Genomic DNA, 22,938 nt, shown 5'->3' with positions numbered 1-22,938 from the left:
GGATCTGCCTACTGATAACTTTATGGTTATTACAAAACCCATGAAATAAGAAATGAAGACCAAAGAGCTTTTTCTACTGAGTTTCTTCAAAGAACATGCTAGAAAAAACAATATTAGACAGTGGAAAATAAAAAACATTAAGGTTTTAAACTTCATTCTACAAAACAAGCTGAAAATGATTCCAGTATTATGAGAAATACGTGGCCTACACAACATGCTACAAGTTATATATTTCTTCATACAGTCCTAAAGCTGAAAATAAAGTCCCCAGCCATTTACTTTATTTGAATTATTTCTCAGTAAAATCATTTCAAACTGTAGGATAGATTTTTTGAGCTTTAACTATCATCCTTTCTATTTTTTTCCCATAATCTGCTCTTTCCCTTTTAAATCCTCACTCATTCCACCCATTTCTCTTGTCTTTTAACTGCACAGAATGTTAGCAAGTAGCAAAGCCCAGAGGATGGATTTTGGTTATTAAATTTGAAAAGAATCTAAAGCAACTATAGTAATTAGTAGTCAATAAAATACTTTCAACCAAATCAAATTAATCTAGGTACTGTTTTATATTTTTTAATTGCCTAAGGCAAACTTTCATGATAAAAATGCTACAATCTCCACATCAGTAGTGATTTTAATGCCACAATTTGTATTAGAGAAAGCATTATTCACAAAAGACAAGTTAAGACTGAATTAAATCACAGTGATTAATTTGCTTGTGGGTTAAAGCTGAATTCAAAATATCTATAAAACTAAGTATGTGGAGGCGACAGAATGAAATCTCAGTAATTGGGGTGAACGTTTTCTCTAATTAGCTGAAATGCATCATTAAATTCTATTGTACCAGCAGCTGAAAAAAAATGGCTGTTTCAGAACTAACAAGAGAAGCGTTAGAACAAAGACATTTCATTTCACACATTATGTTTCGATCTTTTTCAGTACATACTCAAAGTTAAATTTGATAACAACCACCATTGATAAAATATTCGAAAGAAACAATCAACAAAATGTAAGATAAGAAACATATAGGAAGACAAATATTTCACTTATTGAAGAACAGCAAGTCTAATAGAGATCTCTAATATCAAATATGGTATAACTGTTAAAAATCAGATGCTGTTTACTGAAGCTATCCTCAAGTAAATCCACACTTCTAAGATTATGACTACAATTACAGGATTTATGTGATTACTGTCATCGAACTTTCATTTTCTTTTTTCTACCCTTGTATTTTAACAGGCTCAACCAATGTCATTCTTTTTTTTTTTTTTTTTTTTTTTTTTTTTTTTTTTTTTTTTTTGCTGTACGCGGGCCTCTCACTGCTGTGGCCTCTCCCGTTGCGGAGCACAGGCTCCGGACACACAGGCTCCGCGGCCATGGCTCGCGGGCCCAGCCGCTCCGCGGCATGTGGGATCTTCCGGGATCGGGGCACGAACCCGTGTCCCCTGCATCGGCAGGCGGACTCTCAACCACTGCGCCACCAGGGAAGCCCCCAATGTCATTCTTATTATCAAAAGTAAAGATGAATATAAAATAGTTAGATACACAGATGGATGGATGGATGAGATAAATAAGATAAAAAAGAGATAGAGATGAGAGATAAGAGAGAGACAGAAGATAGAAAGCTTTATTATGAAAGCCATATAAGCTCATTGGCTGCTGTGCTGAGAATAACCTACACAGGGATGGGGTGGATGCACAGACCAATCACTTGGCTACAGAATAACCCAGGTAGGACATGATGGTGAATTGAACCAGCTGATTACAATGGAGGGGGTGAGAAATGGAGGTGGAGCCAATAGAATTTGGGGGAAGTATCAATGTGGAAGCTTTGTTCTAAGCAACTGATGTGTGGAGTTTCCATTAACTGCATTGAGGAAGAATGTAAGTAGAGCAGGTTTATGGGAGATGATTAGGAGTTCAGTTCTGGACAACTTCATTGGATATGAGTAGGCAGTTGAATAGGAGAATCTGTGGTTCAGGGAGTAGGTCCAGGATGAGTATGTATACTAGGGTGGTGTTAGCATATATTATTACAGTCATGAGATTGTATGATATCACTGAAGGAGAGATTCTAGACAGAAAAGGGAAGAGGCATAAGGACTGAAGTCTAGATATCCCTAAATTTAGGATATTATCTTGGTAAAACTGTTTTCAAGCAGCACTCTACCAAGTTACACACAGAGCAGAATAATATGATAGTGTCAGTCACTACAGCCTTTGCTAAGATTAGGCATTATATTTGACAGTCTCTTGTTCTTTCAATATTTATTCATTACAAGTAAAAATAAGACTTTTTGTATGTTTATTAGTAATTTGTACTTTTGTCTTCTATAAATTATCTATGCGTTCAGCTCCTTTTCCCTATGTATTCTAATTCATCTTATTGATCTGTAAAATCACTTTACATATTAAGGTAATTAACCTTTCACCTGTGATATTTGTTGCAGTTGCTTTATCTCATTTTTGTTTCCATAGCTTTTGGTGTGAGAGGTTTTACATATTCTAGCCAAATTTATTCATCACTTAATTTTTTATGTACTCCATTGCATTAATACATACAAAGACTTTCATATGTGCCACGGTTCTTTAAATCTGCTCTTCCTACTGGTCAAACACTACTCTAAAGATTTCCCATTAGTTAGGAGGCACATCCATGATTTTGTCTTATCCAAAAGTTAATTCATTTTAATATTTTTTTTTTTTTTTTTTTTTGCGTTACGCAGGCCTCTCACTGTTGTGGCCTCTCCCCTTGCGGAGTGCAGGCTCCGGACGCACAGGCTCAGTGGCCATGGCTCACGGGCCTAGCAGCTCCGTGGCATGTGGGATCCTCCCAGACCGGGGCACGAACCCGCGTCCCCTGCATTGGCAGGCGGACTCTCGACCACTGCGCCACCAGGGAAGCCCCATTTTAATATTTTTACTTATTTCTTTAAAAATCTTTTTATGTGAATTAAAATTTTATTTCACCTTTAATATTAACCTCTTCATTTTTTTCCTATTATTCCCTTGTCCATGGGTATTCTACCAATCAGAAGTACATATCTGTGACAACAAATGATGAACAACAAACAACCCAAAAAAAATGTCACTAATAAGAACTACATGGTGGGTGCACTTCCGTAAACACCCAATGCCAGTATATTACACCGTAACTGCATCATGTTGAGCAGGTACTAGAGGGGAAGGTTGTGAGAATCTATTGGCTCCATTCCCGAACTAACTTAGAATCTGGGAACTTAGAGAAGGGAACTAAAAAATCTGCCATGTACCAGATCTGTGGCATAGGCTCTGGGTCAGGTACTTTTCTAATGTAAAGAGCTATTATTCCATCCGTTTACTGATGTTATCTGTCAACTATCATGAGACCCCACTGAATTTTCTGGAAAGAAAATCTTCTGACTGAGATAGTGATTGACAAGGTAAATGGTTGCATCTTGAGCTCAGTTTCATTGAATGTGGACCTCAGAGAACATCCTGCTTCTAGCGATTTAAACACTGACTCACGTGCACCCCTGAGGAAGATCCTGTTCCTTCTTTGGATTCCCTCCCTACTAACCTTATATCAGTTCAGGTACACATTAATCAAATTCCACAGGTATGCAGTTTGTCCTTTTCCCCCTCTGTGGCCACACATTCCACTTTAAGGGGCCATTTAACTGCATCTTGTAAAATGTCAAAAGAAGAGCAAATCTCACCCTCTTTCATAACTCTTCCACATAGCTAGCCTCCAGTATCTCACTTGCACTCTCTCTGAAGGCTTCCCTCCCTCAGCTCTTACCCTTTAGTCTGTTCCTTTCATCTCCCCTCAATCCTCTGCTCCTAACACCTGCTCCGGCTTACAACTTCCTACTTGTTTCATGAAATTCCCCTAACTAAACATCTACTTTGTTCATTGGCTCTTTCACTTTGACATTGAAAAGTGCTTGTTGAGCAGGTCTGAAAGAAAAACTACAAGTCAACCTCATATGATTAAAAAAAAACAAAATTTGTGGGAAATGGCAAGGAAGGTTATGTGCTATCTGATTATCATATGTCAAAAATCAGTACCTAAAAATAAAGCCTTCACTGATACTTATAAAGTGAAATATCTTAAAATCAGTTTTCTCTAGAAGTCTTATGTGCAAGCCCTACTTGTCATTCCCTATATTGGATGTGAATCAGCTGGGTGTAGGAAGTGAGAATTTATTTGATTTTGTTTATCATGAGGAGGACTTTGGTTTCTTCTTTGCCCCTAATATGAGTTAGATGGGAACAATTTAAAGAGGTTCCATGAAAAGACAAGCAAGAAATTAGATATGACAGGTGGATTGCAAGGGTCATATCCGTTTCATAGATTTGCATAGGGAAAAAGGGAAAACAAAGAACTATAAGTTCCATTATAGAACATGTGATAGAGAGAAGAGAAATTTAAGTAGAGGGTAGAATAGAAGACATATAATCTTTTAGTTATAAGCAAGGAAGTTTCTTTCTGAATTTTAAATGAGCAAAATGTCAAAAGAGAAATCAAGAATAAAATCTAGCAAAAGAAATGGCAGCACAGTTAGCATTTTAGAGGAATGTGACAAATTACCCTGAGTGGTAATGAGAATGTTTTGAGGAAATGAAATAATTAGCTGTTTTCAGGAACCACAATTCCTAAATTGAGTTTGATGACTAATACTAATTGATGATTAATGGTTGAACATTTTCCACCTTCCAAGCACTAAATAATATGATTGACTGATATGTCACTTATGAAACACAGAGTAACATTTATAAAGCAATTATACAAGTAATATGTGAGTGGGAAAGCTATGGGCATCTGAAGATCCTATTGAAATAGAAAATTAATAACAAGAACAATAATAATAACCCATACCTTTTCTGTGTCAATGCCTTTTGACATAGACCATGTTGAGACAATATAATCCATGACTCGTTCACTAAGGCCTTTGGGGACCTGATAGAGTTTCAGAAAGTCCCGTACATTATTCAGCATCTCATGGTACCGGTTGGTGTTGGCATACATTTGCTGGAAAATTGTGGTAACATTTCCAAAAATAGTTGCATAAAGAAGAGCTGAAAGAGAAGAAATGATGAAAATAAATCAACTATCCCAAGTGAAAAAAAATGATGTGAATATTGGTGAAATTAATGAATCACTTGACAGAGATGCCTTTATAAACTTTTCGGCATATGCATGGTAACCCCTGAGCACAGTGCCCAGAATTTGGTGTTCACTCAATAAGTGTTATCTTTAGTATGATAAGCATGATTTTATGAGTGAGCACTACTCTAGTCATTGTGGTAAAACATGAAAGTGGTTGATAGATTTCATGAAGAATTAGATGATCCAAGGTTATGATTTGCCTAAGACATTCTTAGCCTTATGACTAAAGTTATCCTCCAACCCTGTCCTCCTGAATGAAGCCCAATCAATTTAAATTTTCGAGAGGTTGATGATCCAGTTTAGAAATGTATGCTCTTTCTCACTGCTTGCTTCGTCCAGATTTTGGATTACTTCCCTGCTTATCAATATTTTTGACAGAACATCAGAAATATAGGGAGGGAAGACAAATCAAAGTGTTCTATTTCTAGAAGATTCTAGAGAGAAATAGGGTTGGAATTAACAGTTAAAATGAAACTTTGGGAGTGCCTGAAAATTCTAGTTATTAAATTTATGTCAGTAACCCAGTATCATAAGGCTTTTTAATTTCATTATTTTAATTAAGAATAAAGTCAATTTGCAAACCATTGTTATTCATCTACAGTGGCTAGGAAAGGAATAGGGGTTTTTAATGCCCCTGACTGCTACTCCCTCCCTCAACCCATAATTTACCAACTCTTCTCTCTCCAGATCTGGTCAGGTTACTAATGTTGACCTGATCTTGAAAACGCTTTTAAAAGCAATTGAGTTCAGCCCCAGATCAACACACCTTCAATCACACACCACTCCCAGCCTATCTTGTCCCTTTGATTTTACTCCTTTGTTTAACAGTAAGCTCTTCTGAAAAGAGGGCAATATTTTATTCCCCTTAAAATTCAGTAAACACAATGTTTAGTAACCCCATTCATTCCATAAGCATTTCACAAATAAATGGAATATCAGACAGTGATCACTTCCATTCTTGTTCCTCTAAGCATTTGAAAAATTACTCGTCTAAACAAAAGTATGGATTTTTATTTCACAGTTTCATCAACCAAATCCCACTTGATGGAATTAGTATAACAACAAGCCAGTGAAGGAACTTAAGATCTTCAATCTATTTTCAGAAAATCATTTGTTTTTTAGGTAACAGTTGCTCTTTGAGTACAACAAATTATAAATTCACAATAGGAAGCTATGATTTTACAAGCATTTACTCAGTTTTTTTTGCCTGTTTTGTTTTGTTTTGAGGTTTTTTGGCTATTATTTGGGGATTTTGATGCCTGTGAAGAACAATTTTTAAGATAGATGATATTTTGTTAGATAGAACTGAGTAGGAAGAATATACTGCTGACATTTCCCATCTGGGTCTTTAAATCTTTGTTTATATTTAAAAACAACAAAAAAGTAGAGGTAATCACAGACTTAACATTCTATTCCATCATTGTTGGCATTAAGAAAGACGAACACAGAAATAATGTGAACAAATTAATGGTAGAAGAATCATGCAACAAATAGAATTTTGCATTTCCTGAAAAGAGACATAAAGAGGATTTATGTTTTTAAAATAATGAGCTTTTTAGAGGTTAATGAAATAACGCTACAATCATGTTTTTGAATAGTCTCCAGCTATTTTAAGTTGTCAGTAAATATCACAGAACTATTATTTTGACATGTTCAACTCATTTGGCTCCCTAAGATGCCTGTAATATGCTATATTTGCCAAAGTGTCTTACTACTGCCTTTTAGCTTAACAAATTACCACACATTTCATCTTTGGGGGTACATTAAATATGCACACATTCTAGTCATATGAAAAGCTTAAGTACTAAAATATGAATAAAACTGCCAATGTGGGCTTCCCTGGTGTCACAGTGGTTGAGAGTCCGCCTGCCAATGCAGGGGACATGGGTTCGTGCCTCGGTCCGGGAGGATCCCACATGCCATGGAGCGGCTGGGCCTGTGGGCCATGGCCGCTGAGCCTGCGCATCCGGAGCCTGTGCTCTGCAACGGGAGAGGCCACAACAGTGAGAGGCCCGCGTACCACAAAAAAAAAAAAAAAAAAAAAACCCGCCAATGTATTTAACGTTTTCAGCATTAATAAATGAAGAATACAATCAACATCCCATTAAGTTTGGTATATTACAAGGATATTTTCTGCCTCCAACTTTCATGTGAATGTGGCGTCCTGCACTGGGTAGGACTAATCAAGGTCACAATTTAAGGTAAGACATTCAATTATATATATAATTATATGTATATAAGTATATATACATATATGTAACATACACATAATTATATATACATATATAGCATATACATAATTATATATATAATTTTTTACCTTGAAATGTTAAAAAAATTATGTAGAAAGTTCATATACCCACATGTACCCACATGTAGCTCTCTCAATTATGACATCTTACAGAACTATAGTAATTTATAAAAACCAGGCAATTGACAATGGCACAATACAATTAACCAGACTATAGACATTATATTTCAGCATTTTTTTACATGCAGTCATTTTTTTGGTGTACAGCTTTATAAAATTTTATCACATGTACAGATCCATGTAATATATGTATATTTTAAAGAAGAGAAACCACTTCTTCCTTAAAAATATTTCCCATATTTAGGACTAGTACACATTTCATAAAATATAGTGACAGCAAGTATGATATTCCATAGTAAGCAAAAATACTGCTTCCCACCACAGTCTGTGTTCCCAGGATAAATGGGTACATCTTTAGTGAGAGTGACCCTGGGACATGACACACGATAATGAAAGAAATTGATCTTAGTAGAAACTAGCTCTATGCTGCTAACTCCCAAAGTAAAACCTATCCCCTGAAGTACAGAGACACAAACCTTCTTGAATGTCTCACTGCCATTCAAATCTAACAAGTCCAAAAGAGAACTCTTATTTTACACCACCTTCTCTTCAACAACCAAATGCACTTTTCATCTCATTAAATTGTAAAGCCACACCTAGTTGTTCAGACCAAAACTAAAGCATCATTCTTCAATTCATTCTTTGATTCATCTCCTACATCTACTCTATCAACAATTCCTATTGGCTCTCCCTTCAAAATAGAGCCTCAGTACAATCCCTTCCCACTACCTCTACCAGCATTCTTGCATCCTTTAAGAGTATATGTTTTTCCACTTACTAGCTATCTGTCTTTGGGCCAGTTACTAAATCTCTCTAGGATTCTATTATTTCCTCTCTTACAACTTTACAGTTACTTTAGAATCTTTACAAAGGAGTTGTGCTAAATGATATAACATATAAATCAGTTTTTTAGAAGTCCAGTAGGTAGTATCAATGAAATATTATGTATGTATCATCGTTGTTGTCAACATCATCATCATCATCATGGAAATAGCTCCCAAACAATTAATTTTTCACTCAGCAGAAAGAATATTCCCTTCCTTCAATACAACTCTCTACCACCTTACTATACCTGTGTTCTTAATCTTATTTATCACTACTTTAATTTACATTACACATTTATTTATTTGCTTGTTGATATCTACCTTCCCTATTAGAAATGCAAAATCTGTAAGTACAGGCCTGGGCCTTGTCCATTTTGCTCACTGCTGTATTTCCAGAATACAGACCAGTTCCTGGAACATAATAAGTATTCAGATATTTTTTCCTGTAAGTTCACACACTAAAAACCTAGGAAACATTTTTTCAGAAACATCCTTTTGTTCAAGTCAAACTTCACTACTGGCAATACAAAAACATAGAAGGAATACATACTATTAATGCACGTGAGAGAATAAAATATTTAGAAGCTAAGGTGACACATACCTTGGCCATGTTAAGATAATAAATAAATTAAGAAGGCCTATTGTCATTCATCAAACATGAATGCTCATGCTTGGCCTGGCAAGTTTTACAGAGTACTATTATAGAATTTTACCCTTTAAATGGGATGCCATAGATGTAATTTGCCTACTTTACTAGGAATAATTAGAATAATCTGTTAAAATTTGATAAGCCTTTTATATGCTCTCCTGTAGCCTTTTAAGCTTAAGACAACTTAAGACAAGCTAATTTTATAAGCTTATCACATTTAATGAATTGGTAATTCTGGCATATACACTAGTAAATGTCTTATCTAAAAAGTCTTATATTTTTCTTACTCACCACAAGGGGATTATTTTAAAGATAATTATGTTAGATTAAAGATGGCTACAAGTTCTCTGACACCCCTTCCATTGACAGGCAGGGTCTATATTCCTTTCCCTTGAATCTAGGCATACTCTATAACTATTTTACTAATAGACTACAGTAACTATAATCATATGCCAATATCTGGGTCCAAGCCTTAAGAAACTAGCAACTTCCAATTCCTCACTGTTAGAAAACCTGCTCTTAGAATCTATCTTCTGTGTTGTGAGGAAGTCCATTCTTCTAGAAAGTTCCACATGGAGAAGAATTAAGGCCTCTGGTCAATAGCCTTGGCTGAGCTCCCAGCTAAGCACTGGCCTTAGGCTGAACAATTTAAAATATTGATATAAGAAGACATTTCTGGTAACACTTAAGGCTGTGCAGGTGGTTCAACCATCACTTTCCTTTCTATTGATATTCATATTTAATAAGGATAGTTAAGATAGGAAGGGAAATGTCCTATCAATCTATGATTGTATGTGCAGCACACAGCTTGACAACATCAGCTTATCAGCCATGTATGTGGCTGAGCCAACTAAGAAGTGAATTTTTCAGACCCATTCAAGCCATCCCAGCTGATAACACGTGGACCAGAAAGTCATGCCTTCCTGGACCTGCATAAGTTACAGATTCATGAGTGAAATAAATGGCTGTTCTTGTTTTAAGCCATTAATTTTGACTAGTTATGCAACTTTAATATTCTAATAAGTAGTTTTATTAATAGCCTAATAAAACAGACTGATTCTCAACTGATTAGAAAACCTGGGAAAGGAGGGTAGCGAGCTCCTTACGATGCACATCAGAGCCTAACAGCATATTTTAGAATGTTTTTTTAACATTTAATACATTTTAGTACTTAAAAACACCTATTATTTTCATAATGTATATATTAAAGTCATGAATGAATGTTTAATGTTCTCAAAAAGAGACAAAGGTTAAAAGACTGAATAATGCCATATAGCCAATCACAGATTTCACTATTCATTCATGTATCATTTAATTCAGTAGATATTTATTGAACACTTATTACATGCAGCCACTACAATAGTCACTAAGGATTCAACATGATCCCTGCTCTCAAATAGTATTCACTACTTCCTATAGAAAGGTATTAATCTTTATTTTTTATCAGGGCCCTTAATTTTATTTATTTATTAATTTAAAAAATTTTTATTGGAGTATAGTTGATTTACAATGTTGTGTTAGTTTCAAGTGTACAGCAAAGTGAATCAGTTATACATATAATTATATCCACTCTTTTTTAGATTCTTTTCCCATATAAGCCATTATAGAGTATTGAGTAGAGTTCCCTGTGCTATACAGTAGGTCCTTATTTGTAATCTATTTAATATATAGTAGTGTGTATATGTCAATCCCAATCTCCCAATTTATCCCTCCTTCCCATTACCCCCAGTAACCATAAATTTGTTTTCTACATCTGTAACTCTATTTCTGTTTTGTAGATAATTTGTACACTTTTTTTGATTCCACATATAAGCAATATCATATGATATTTATCTTTCTCTGTCTGACTTATTTCACTCAGTATGAAAACCTCTAGGTCCATCCATGTTGCTGCAAATGGCATTATTCTTTAATTCTCCCAACTCACATGCTTTGGAAGGAGGCTAATGATCATTTCCTTTCCATAGTTTACAAAAATTCACAAATAAACTTATAGCCATTCCAAGTATATAAACTAAATATAGTTTATTTCTCAGGGTTAAACAATTTGCAGAGTCAAACAAAATCTATGTTTAGCTAATTAATTGTAACTCTGCCTCCAATCTTATGAGTTGCTCAGGATAACAGATCAGATGATGATATCCAGTTCTCTGAATAAACTGTGTTCTCCAGTCACTTCATTTTGTTTGCTCCTTAGGTCAAGCTGCAGCCATTCATCTTCTTATTAATGATTTATATTTTTTAGACTTTTTGTGCCTGTTCAAGTTGACATCCAACATTTACTTTTCCTAATTATCTTTCTTTTATAAATCTTGGCAAGTAATAATTGGCCTTAGACTAAGCAATTTAAAATATTGATATGAGAATGCATTTCTGGTAACCATTAAAGCCACATAGGTGGTTCATCCATCATTTCCATTTCTATTGCTATTCAATAAAGTCCACCTTTAATAATGATACTTAAGACATGGAAGGAGAATATTCCACCAATGTATGATTTTATATGTATCACACAGCCTGCTAAAATACTTGAAATCACTCCAGTTGGCCTTAGAACAAAGTGAAGAAACTGATCATCAGATATCCAATTTCGAAGTTTTATTCTCCTTCCAGCTGTCTCATAATGGCTCCTGGTTTCCCTGGATGCTCTTTTGCAATTACCCATATATGTAAGCTGCCTCTAGGCATCCACTTATGAAACAGATATCTTCTCTTTCCCAGTCTTCACTTAATCCATGCCCCATTTCATCTAGTACCTGAACCATGCCAACTATTTTGTTAGAAATTAATCTCATTAATTACTTTATATTAAGTGTTAAATACTGAAAACTATTTAATACAATATCCCTCTTAGGGACGTTAGAATTTTGAAGGAGGAATTCCACATAATACAATGAGTTGACTGAATCATTACTTGAATTAACCCTCAACTAGTAAGATAAGTTGATATACAGAAGGGACCATTTTTTAAATTTATCAAAATTATAGCATAGTATTGGACACATTTCAACAGTTTACAGCTAATCCCATGATTATCATAAAAACTGACTACATCAAAATAGTTTCAATAATTATATGGCAATGACTATTATTTTTTATTTAAGTGTAGTTTATTTACAATACTATATTTGTTTCAGGTGTACAGCATAGTGATTTAGTATTTTTATAGATTATACTCCATTAAAAGTTATTACAAAATAATGGCTATAATTCCCTGTGCTGTATAATACTTTCCTATTTTATACATAGTAGTTTGTATCTCATAATCCTGTAACCCTAACATGTCCCTCTCCCCTACCCACTCCCCAGTGGTAACCACTGGTTTGGTTTGTATATCTGTAAGTCTGTTTCTATTTTGCTCTATACATTCCTTTTATTTTTTAGATTCTACATACAAGTGATACCAAATAGTACTTGTCTTTTTCTGTCTGACATATTTTACGAAGCATAATATTCTCTAGGTCCATCAATGTTGCTTAAATTGGCAGAATTTCATTCTTTTTTATGGCTGAACAATATTCCATTGTATATATACACCATGTATTTTTTATCCATTCATCTGTTGATGGACACTTGGGTTGCTTCCATACCATGGCAATTGTAAAATAATGCTGCTATGAACATTGGGGTGCATGTATCTTTTCAAATTAGCATTTTTGTTTTTTTCCAGGTACTCAGGAGTGGGATTGTTGGATCATGTGGTAGTTTTATTTTTAGTTTTTTGGGGAACCTCCACACTGTTTTTGAGAGTGGGTATACCAATTTACTTTCCTACAAGTGTACAAGGGTTCCCTTTTCTCTACAACCTCACCAACATCTGTTATTTGTAGACTTTCTTATGATGGCCATTCTGACTGATGGAAAGTGATATCTCACTTTGGTTTTGATTTGCATTTCTCTAATAATTAGTGATGCACATATTTCCATGTGCCTGTTAGCCATCTGTATGTTTTCTTTGGAAAAATTTCTGTTCAGGTCTTTTACCAATTTTTGATTGACTTGCTTTTTTTTTTGATATTGAGCTGTATGAGCTGTTTATATATTTTTGATATTAACCCCTTGCCAGTCATATCATTTGCAAATATTTTCTCCCATTAAGTGGGTTATCTTTTCATTTTGTCAATGGTTTCTTTTGCTGTGTAAAAGCTTTTAACTTTAATTAGGTCTCATTTATTTTTGCTTCTGTTTCCTTTGCCTTAGGAGACAGATCCAAAAAAATATTATGTCCAAGAGTGTTCTGCCTATTTTTTTCTAGGAGTTTTATGGTTTTGAGTCCTACATTTAGGTCTTTAGTCCATTTTTTAGTTTATTTTTGTATACAGCATGAGGAAATGTTCTAATCTCATTCTTTTACATGTAGCTGTCCAGTTTTCCTAGCACCACTTGCTGAAGAGACTGTCTTTTCTCCATTGTATATTCTTGCCTCCTTTGTCAAAGATTAATTTACAATAGGTGTATGGGTTAATTTCCATTCCATTGAACTATGTGTCAGTTTTTGTGGCAGAACCATACTGTTTTGATTACTGTAGTTTTGTAATAGAGTCTGAAGTCAGGGAGGGTGATACTTATAGCTTTGTTCTTGTTTCTCAATATTGCTTTGGCAATTCAGGATCTTTTGTGGCTCCATATTAATTTTAGGATTATTTGTTCTAGTTCTCTGAAAAATATCATGGGTATTTTAATATGGATTACATTAAATCCATAGATTGCTTTGAGTAGTATGGCCATTTTAACAGTATTAATTCTTTGAATCCAAGAGCATGGGATATCTTTCCATTTATTTGATCATCTTCAGTTTCCTTCATCAATGTTTTATTGTTTTCAGAGTATAGGTCTTTCACCATCTTGGTTAAGTTTATTCCTAGGTATTTTATTCTTTTTGATATGATCTTAAATAGGATAACTTTCTCTTTCTGAGAGTTCTTTATTGGTGTATAGAAAAGCAACAGATTTCTGCATATTACTCCTGTATCTTGCAACTTTACTGAATTCATTTATTAGTTGTATTTTTCAGGGTATTTATATATATTCTTATATTATATCTTTTTTATTTAAAAAAACCTTTAAAACACAAGGAAACAACAATGGTGAGATTCAGATACTGCAGTGGTTCAATGATTTGATTCAGAGATTTTATTTTGCCCTTCAAATTATAAAATGCAAATAACAGATCACTCTACCTAGCTGTAAGTCTACTTTTATCAGTTACAGAAAAGAAAAAAGGGAAAAAAAAGAGAAAATATAGTAAGTACAGAATGGATTCACTATGTTGAAAAATGGAATTTCTTTTACTTACAGCTGTTCTCTGTTTATTTTGTACTAGAGAGACATTTTCAATGTTTTCCAGTAATTTTCATTAATGCTTCTCATTAATGATACCTGCAAGCCACTTCTCTAATCTTTAGCACCAGAATATGAAAAGAAGCAATAAACAGAGGATAACATTAGATCACTTACTCTTTCTATATATCTATAAAGGCGTTATTACTATTATACTTATATTAATATGGGAACACTAAATACAAAATTGAAATAGTATTAAATACAAAATTGAAATATCTCTTTACCAAATCACAAGTATTATTGATCCAAGACCCAAAGAGTAAAGTGGCACTGCCAACAACCTAAATAAACTGTTGAGGTCCCTAAGAACAGTATCTGTGGAATAGCCAAGAGCTTCTCGTGTATTCTGAAAAATAGTGTCATAACCTGTCTTCTTGCTGAACCTCCAAATAATTTATTCTTGCTTCCAAATCTTTGTTCATTCAGTTCCTTTGTGACAGATCTCAAAATATGACAATATATTTTTCCTATCTTGGTATGCACATCTCTTTGCCATGAAACTTTATTGCTCCTCCCACCAAAAGGTGGAATCTACTTCCTTTAATCTGCGCTGGCTTTATGACTTCCAGTAGAATAAGGCAGAGATGATATTATGCAATTTCCAGAGACATTAAGGGACTTAATTGTTTTGCTTTTGCTTTCTTGGAATGCTGTCTTGAGACCATCATTCATGAGGAAGCCTGGAATGTACTGACAGCAAGATAGCAAGGATGGAGAGGTACAGTTATCCAGTGGTCCCAGCTGAACCTTGTCCCTAGCCAAGGTGCCAACTATATGTAGCTACCTGAGGGAAATGAACTGAAGAACTAATTATCCAGTCAACCAATAGAGTCATGAAAAATAATGAATCACTGTGGTTTGAAGTCACTCCGTCTTGGAGTCATTTCTTACACAGCAATAGATAACTGATACAAAGCCTTCTCCCTTTTCCTTCATCCTTCCTAAATCCCAGGTACTCTTTGGGCTTATTATTTCCTTTATAAAACCTTCTCTGATTATCCTAGGTAAAGGAATTTCTCCTATTCTTCTACAGAACCTATCAATACCTCATTCCTTAAAAGAGTAATTATATGCCTTGGTTTATATTTTTATATTCCGCTATATGTGTTAACATATCATGCTATAAACATAATGAAGTTCTTGAAAGCAATTACCTTTTAAACTCCTTTGTATCTGTCTATTGACAACATAGTTCCAAACACCTAACTTTTGAACAAATGAAAAATAGAATTTGAATTAACTTTAAAGCAAAGCAAACAGCAAGTACATAAGAACCATCCCAGGTCAAATCTGACTGAGAATATCATTAAAGTATTCTGATTTGCCAGTCTGAAGAGATGGAAGGCAAAAAACAAAACAGCTGTTAAGAGGTATAAATCACAAAAGTTACTGCTACAGTGAAAATTATTTGCCAATATTCTAATACCAAGAATATTAGAACCTGGGGACATAAGTTACTGGAACTTAGTAGTTTATGAAAAATAAATACATTTTAAGTCATAGTATAATACTGTAGATAAAGATATCATCAGAAATTAATCAAGAAAATATCCCTATACTAAGTATGGGTTAGAAGTTTCAATGGATATAGTTTAGACAAATTATTCCATTTCTTGGAAGTTATACTATGACATTATAAAATGAGCACACAAAAATGATCACTGAAGTGTTGTTTATAATATGTTAAAAATGTAAAATGTTCAAAAATATGTATTAGGTGATACAAATGATGGCACAACAATAAAACTGAAAATTAGGAAGCCATTAAGATTATGATGGGGATTTCTGGGGATATATCTGAAAAAAATTAAAAGCATATTTTATTATAAAAAGTTTTCTTAACTTCATTCTTTGTAATATTATATCTGTGAATATGTGTGTGGAGGGTTGATTTATGGGTATACATAGGAAAGTGACTAGAAAGATGTTTATAAAATGTTAACAGTTCTTAGATTTAGGCAATAGGATTTGCGGTGATTTTGATGTTCTTTAAACTTCGGCATTACTTAATATTTGTAATAAGCATAAAGAAGTATCAAAATTTGCAAAAAGAGTAAGTTACTTGTATTTCTTAAAATGGTAGAAGCCATAAATCTTTTTAGAGAGCAATTAGATTAATTCCCAGGTGACATATACATAAAAGATCAAGAAACCTGAGATGCTAATGGTGATAGCAAACCTTTACTTAGTACTTGTTATGAGCTTTATGTACATTATCTCACGAAATTCATACAATCACCCTAAGTTACTATTTTATCCTCATTGTAAAATATAAGGAACACATTCAGGAAATTAATCTGCCCAGAATCAGATCAGAGCTTCGGTCTCAACAACTACACAACCTAACACCCTTATCAGCTTTAAGATTAATGTTGCAAATAATAATTATTCTACCCCACAGCAGACTTCTGTAGCCAATATTAATTGCTTACTAATCATAGATCTGACCAAAAGTTCTTAAGTGTAAACATCAGATCTCAAATAACTAAGAACCCACAAGGGCTAGAATATAGACCAAGTAGAAACAGCATGCACCCCTTAAATGATAAGTACCAAGAGATATTCTGGGCCCATCACTAAACTAGGATATGGTTGAATACAGGCAAAAGCCCTTAAATCTGCTATGGTTGCAACATTACTCAAATAGCATTTAATGCAGTAGAAAAGAAAATTTACTGAGTAATATCTCTGTAACATAAAAGGAAATTTTTAGTTTACTCTGCTTATGCTTATTCACTGTGATACACTATTAAACATTATGATACACATCAACATTACTCAGGAATTAATGTTTATTTTGAGAGAATTAAAAATTCAAGAAAATTGGATACATACTTAGTAATGGAATTTCTAATTTGTGAATCTTAGAAGGCAAAATACCCAGGGAACATGAGTAATACAAATCTAACATTTATAATCTGCTCATAATCATCCTCAAATTACATATATTCTTACATCTATAAGCTCCCCATCATCCTGATGATGATGATGGGGAGATTAAATTGTATATTCAGTTGTATCAAATTGTATATTCTTAAGTCAGTGCTGCATCCATTGGCACTCCATCACAATCTAGTTTAGGTGCTCTGTCATCAATTTTTAATGACGTAACAACCTTCATAAGGCCCCTCCTTCCATTTTCTCAAATATTATGGTCAGCCCACTGAACTCAGGAACAAATAAATGTCTTTTATCATCAGTCTTTGAACACCTTCTTTAAAGCACTGGGCAGAGTAAATTGTCCAGGTCCAGGGGTCTGTGTGCTTGTTGCTATTCTCCTGCTTCCTTCTAATTTGGAAACCACACTAAACATCAAGTTTCCAAACCAGATAAAGCGGATTTTTGGGTTGTGGAATACAGGTTTCATTTTGGAGCTGGAAAAGGAGATGAGATATGGTAAATTTCATTCTGTGAGCATCTCCTCAATGCATATAACCTATAAACCCTTTACATAGTGGAAATGAAAACAAAGTTACATCTTTTCAAAGGTGAAACTCTGAACAGTTTTGTCTGGCAGACATTTTGGTCAAGAGCACCACTGATCTTCTCAGCTCCATTGTTGGCTCCAATCTCTACATGACCCATTTATAAAATCACTTACCAAAGAGTTTTTCATTCTGCCTTCAGAATAGCTCAAACTCACAGTCTCCTTCCTATTAAGGTCCCAGAATCTGGTCTTTTCATCCTATGGATAGGTTACCACAAAAGCTTCCTAACTGTTCTATCTCCAGTCTCTGTAACAATACAGTCGGCACATGGCCACCTGGAAAAATTTCCTAAAATACTAAAATGCTGAGATTTTATTTTTCTCCTTAAAAATGTTTAATGTAGGGCTTCCCTGGTGGTGCAGTGGTTGAGAGTCCGCCTGCCGATGCGGGGGACACGGGTTCGTGCCCCGGTCCGGGAAGATCCCACATGCCGCGGAGTGGCTGGACCCGTGAGCCATGGCCACTGAGCCTGTGCGTCCAGAACCTGTGCTCTGCAATGGGAGAGGCCACAACAGTGAGAGGCCCATGTACCGCAAAAAAAAAAAAAGTTTAATGTATACACATAGCCTTTAAGGTAAAGGCACTCTGAGAGAACCTATGGGATCTATACAATGGGGAAAAGTTTCTATCTGCCAGACTCAGTACTTTGTATTTCTTCCATAAGCTAATTTATCACATCCCTACCTACACTGAGCTATGAAAGAAGAAACCACATCCTTAACTTCTTTTCCAACCAAGTCAGAGTTTTGCCCAGTGAATCAATTTTCAAAAGTTAATTTCACTTGGCTATAAATAAAGGGATGGGAGGCTGGATTTTTCTGACTATGTATCTCTCTAGCTGCCTGTATGGTACCTGAATGATCTTACTACCTATTAAAATTTCATGTAATGCATAGCAAACAATTCATCAAAGGATAGGCAATATATCCTTAAATAAATTTATTCTTTAAGCTCTTTAATGCAGAGCCAGTATCATCTACTTCCTTCATAATCCCTAAGAATAATTAGAATGTTCTTCAACAAAGTGGGTTACTGACAAAAGTGGCGAACTAACATGAAAAAATTACAGCAGCTAAACTAGCTCTGTCCCTTATGGTGAAATGGCATAATTAATTTGTGTCTGTATAGAAGACATCAAATTGTATACACATGATCAAAACTTCTAAGAAGGTGTTTTAGCTATTTTATAATTATATTTAGGCCTTTTTTGAACTGGCCAATAATCAGAGTATGCATCAACATATCAAGCATACATTTATTAAGTGCTTACTGCATGTAAACAATGCAAAGCATTATGGGAGATATAGGGATATACAATTCTATACACATATTTTTATTTTTTAACTAATACTTGAAGCAATTTGATTGTAAAAATCTATGCTCAATAATGATTATGAATTTTTTCATGTTTCTTAAAAATCTTCTAAACAATGCATCAGAAATCTGATATTAACGCTGTAAGAAGCCCGATCATTAAATAACAATACATTTGGCAAAATGCCCTAGAGTCAATAAGATCAAAACTAAACAGGTTGACCTTACTTTCTTACTGAAACTGTTCTACATTCAAATCTTGGGTCAGTCTCATCATCAGCGACTTAACATTGCCCTTAACAACTTTCATTACTCTTTTCCCTTTAAGTAATGCTTATCTCCTTCACATTTAAGACACACAGCTCCTCTACTGGCTCTTGTCTTCTCCCTCATCTGAAGTGTCTGTACAATTGATCAGTCAAACCAAGACCTTTCTGAGAGTGAAAGAGAGCAATCTTATTAGTTATGCTGGGACAGCAGGGCTAAGGAGGGCTGTCCCAGGTAAACAAGACACACCATGGGTGACTCCACCTTTATTCCAATTCCTCTTTCTGTGGCCCCTTCCCTCATTATAAGAGACAAGGTCTGTGGGCAACTGATGATCATTTGCATCAGAGCTCACTCTGTGAGGAATTCTGTCCATTCATGGGATCTCAACTAACATCTGAACTCATATGTTTTCCCTGTTTACGTGCCCTACCATCTCGTGTTGCAAGGGCTTACACAATCACTTTACTGGATGACTGTAGCTCTCAAACTGCCTGATGTGATGCTTAAAAGGAATCATGTCATTTCTTCCTGGCCTAGAGTATTACTCTTCCCAAAATTCCTTTTTACATTCATCTGAGTAGGCATAAACTATAAAACCAAGGCTCTAGAAGCTGAAACCACTTTGGGTTTTTTTTGCTGACCCTGAGGGTTTAAAATGAACAGAGAATTTTTAAAAAAATATATGAGTGAGATGAGAAAAGTATTTTCTAGAGAAGGCAAAATGAGTTGGTCAAGGTGTAAGGAATTTGATTTGACAGTGCAGTCCAAAATTTGCAAACTGTATTCTTTTGGAACACTGTAATTCCCTGTAATGATAACAGATGTTTTGTCTTAAAAAAATTTTCTGGATCAAATAAGTTTAACATTAGTTCTCCCTTTGGGAGAGTCCCAATTCACATTAGCATATCACAATGCATATTACCACATCAAAAGCTCTGAGAAACCTTGCAGTAAAGACAGCATTTTTCATACTTGTTTGTTCTTGGAACGCTTTTTGTTCATTAAAAACCTACGAACAGAGACCTTCAAGACGGCAGAGGAATAAGACGTGGAGATCACCTTCCTCCCCACATATACATCAGAAATACATCTACATGTGGAACAACTCCTACGAACACCTACTGAATGCTGGCAGAAAACCTCAAACTTCCCAAAAGGTAAGAAATTCCCCACGTCCCTGGGTAGGGCAAAAGAAAAAACAGAGACAAAAGAATAGAGATGGGACCTGCACCTCGGGGAGGGAGCTGTGAAGGAGGAAAAGTTTCCACACACTAGGAAGATCCTTCACTGACAGAGACGGGGGTGCTGGGGGGAAGCTTCGGAGACACGGAGGAGAGCGCAGCAAGAGGGGTGCAGAGGGAAAAGTGGAGAGATTCCGCACAGAGAATCGGTGCCGACCAGCACTCACCAGCCCAAGAGGCCTGTCTGCTCACCCACCAGGCTGGGTGAGGGCTGGGAGCTGAGGCTTAGGCTTCGAAGGTCAGGTCCCAGGGAGAGGACTGGGGGTGGCTGCGTGAACACAGCCTGAAGGGGGCTAGTGTGCCACAGGGAGTCCAGGAAAAAGTCTGGACCTGCCTAAGAGGCAAGAGACCATTGTTTCGGGGTGCGCGAGGAGAGGGGATTCACAGCACAGCCTAAATGAGCTCCAGAGACAGGCACGAGCCGCGGCTATCAGTGAAGACACCAGAGACAGGCATGAAATGATAAGGCTGCTACTGCAGCCACCAAGAAGCCTGTGTGCAAGCACAGGTCACTATCCACACCTCCCCTCCCGAGGGCCCATGCAGCCCACCACTGCCAGGGTCCCGTGATCCAGGGACAACTTCCCTGGGAGAACACACGGCGTGCCTCAGCCTGGTGCAATGTCATGTTGGCCTCTGCTGCCGCAGGATCGCCCCACACTCTGTACCCCTTCCTCCCCGCAGCCTGAGTGAACCAGAGCCCCCGCATCAGCTGCTCTTTTAACCCCGTCCTCTCTAAGCGAAGAACAGACGCCCTCAGGTGACCTAAACACAGAGGCGGAGCCAAATCAAAAGCTGAACCCCAGGAGCTGTGGGAACAAAGAAGAGAAAGGTAAATTTCTCCCAGCAGCCTCAGGAGCAGCAGATTATATCTCCACAATCAACTTGAGGTAGCCTGCATCTCTGGAATACCTGAAGAGACAACAAATCATCCCAAAATAGAGGTGGTGGACTTTTGGAGCAACTGGAGATTTGGGGTTTCCTTTCTGCATCTAATTTGTTTCTGGTTTTAAGATTATCTTAGTTTAGTATTTAGAGTTTATTATCATTGGTAGATTTGTTTATTGATTTGGTTGACCTCTTTCTTTTGCTTTTATATATATATATATATATATATATATATATATATATATATATATACATATATATACATTTTTTTTTCCTTTTACTCTTGTTGTGAGTGTATCTGTATGCTTCTTTGTCTGATTTTGTCTGTATAGCTTTGCTTTTACCAGTTGTCCTAGTGTGTGTCTGTAGGTTTATTTATTTATTAATTTCTTTTTAGTAAAGTTTTTAGTGCTTGTTATCATTGGTGGAATTGTTTTTTAGTTTTGTTGCTCTCTTCTTTCTTTTTTTTGACTTTTTATTTTTAATAACTTTTAAATTTTCCTTATTTTAATAACTTTATTTTATATCATTTTTTCTTTCTTTCTTTCTCCCTTTTCTTCTGAGCCATGAGGCAGACAGGGTCTTGGTGCTCTGGCCAGGTATCAGGCCTGTGCATCTGAGGTGGGAGAGCTGAGTTCAGAATATCGGTCCACCAGAGACCCGCCGGCTCCAAATAATAACAAACAGCGAAACCTCGCCCAGAGATTTCCATCTCAACGATAAGACCCAGCTCCACTCAATGACCAGCAAGCTACAGTGCTGGACACCCTATGCCAAAGAACTAGCAAGGCAGGAACACAACCCCACCCATTATCACAGAAGCTATCTAAAATCAAAATAAGGTCACAGCACCCCAAAAGACACCACCAGACGTGGTCCACCCCAACAGAAAGACAAGATCCAGGCTCATTCAACAGAATACAGGCACCAGTCCTCTCCACCAGGAAGCTACTGGGGGAAGACAGCAAAAACAACAGGAACTATGAACCTGCAGCCTGTGAAAAGGAGAACCCCAAATACAGTAAGTTAAGCAAAATTAAAAGACACAGAAACACACAGCAGATGAAGGAGAAAGGTAAAAACGCACCAGACCAAACAAATGGAGAGGAAAGAGGCAGTCTACCTGAAAAAAGAATTCGGAATAATGATAGTAAAGATGATACAAAATCTTAGAAATAGAATGGAGAAAATACAAGAAACGTTTAACAAGGACATAGAAGAACTAAAGAGCAAACAAACAATGATGAAGAACACAATAAATGAAATTAAAAATTCTCTAGCAGGAATGAATAGCAGAATAACTGAGGAAGAAGAACAAATAAGTGACCTGGAAGATAAAATAGTGGAAATAGCTACTGCAGAGCAGAATAAAGAAAAAAGAATGAAAAGAACTGAGGA

The 22,938-nt window shown here is 35.8% G+C and overlaps 1 protein-coding gene across 1 annotated transcript in view; it reads right to left on the bottom strand.

Annotated features, from left to right (window-relative positions):
- Positions 1-22,938, bottom strand: part of KCNH5 (potassium voltage-gated channel subfamily H member 5) — a 352,691-nt gene that overhangs the window by 107,650 nt on the left and 222,103 nt on the right. Inside the window, exon 8 of the mRNA XM_060098063.1 lies at positions 4,862-5,061. Coding sequence (XP_059954046.1) covers positions 4,862-5,061 — 200 coding nt within the window. The remainder of the gene's footprint in view (positions 1-4,861; positions 5,062-22,938) is intronic.

The sequence above is a fragment of the Mesoplodon densirostris genome, chromosome 4, assembly GCF_025265405.1.
Source record: "Mesoplodon densirostris isolate mMesDen1 chromosome 4, mMesDen1 primary haplotype, whole genome shotgun sequence".
Classification (NCBI taxonomy): domain Eukaryota; kingdom Metazoa; phylum Chordata; class Mammalia; order Artiodactyla; family Ziphiidae; genus Mesoplodon; species Mesoplodon densirostris.
This window is presented reverse-complemented; position numbering and strand designations above follow the sequence as displayed.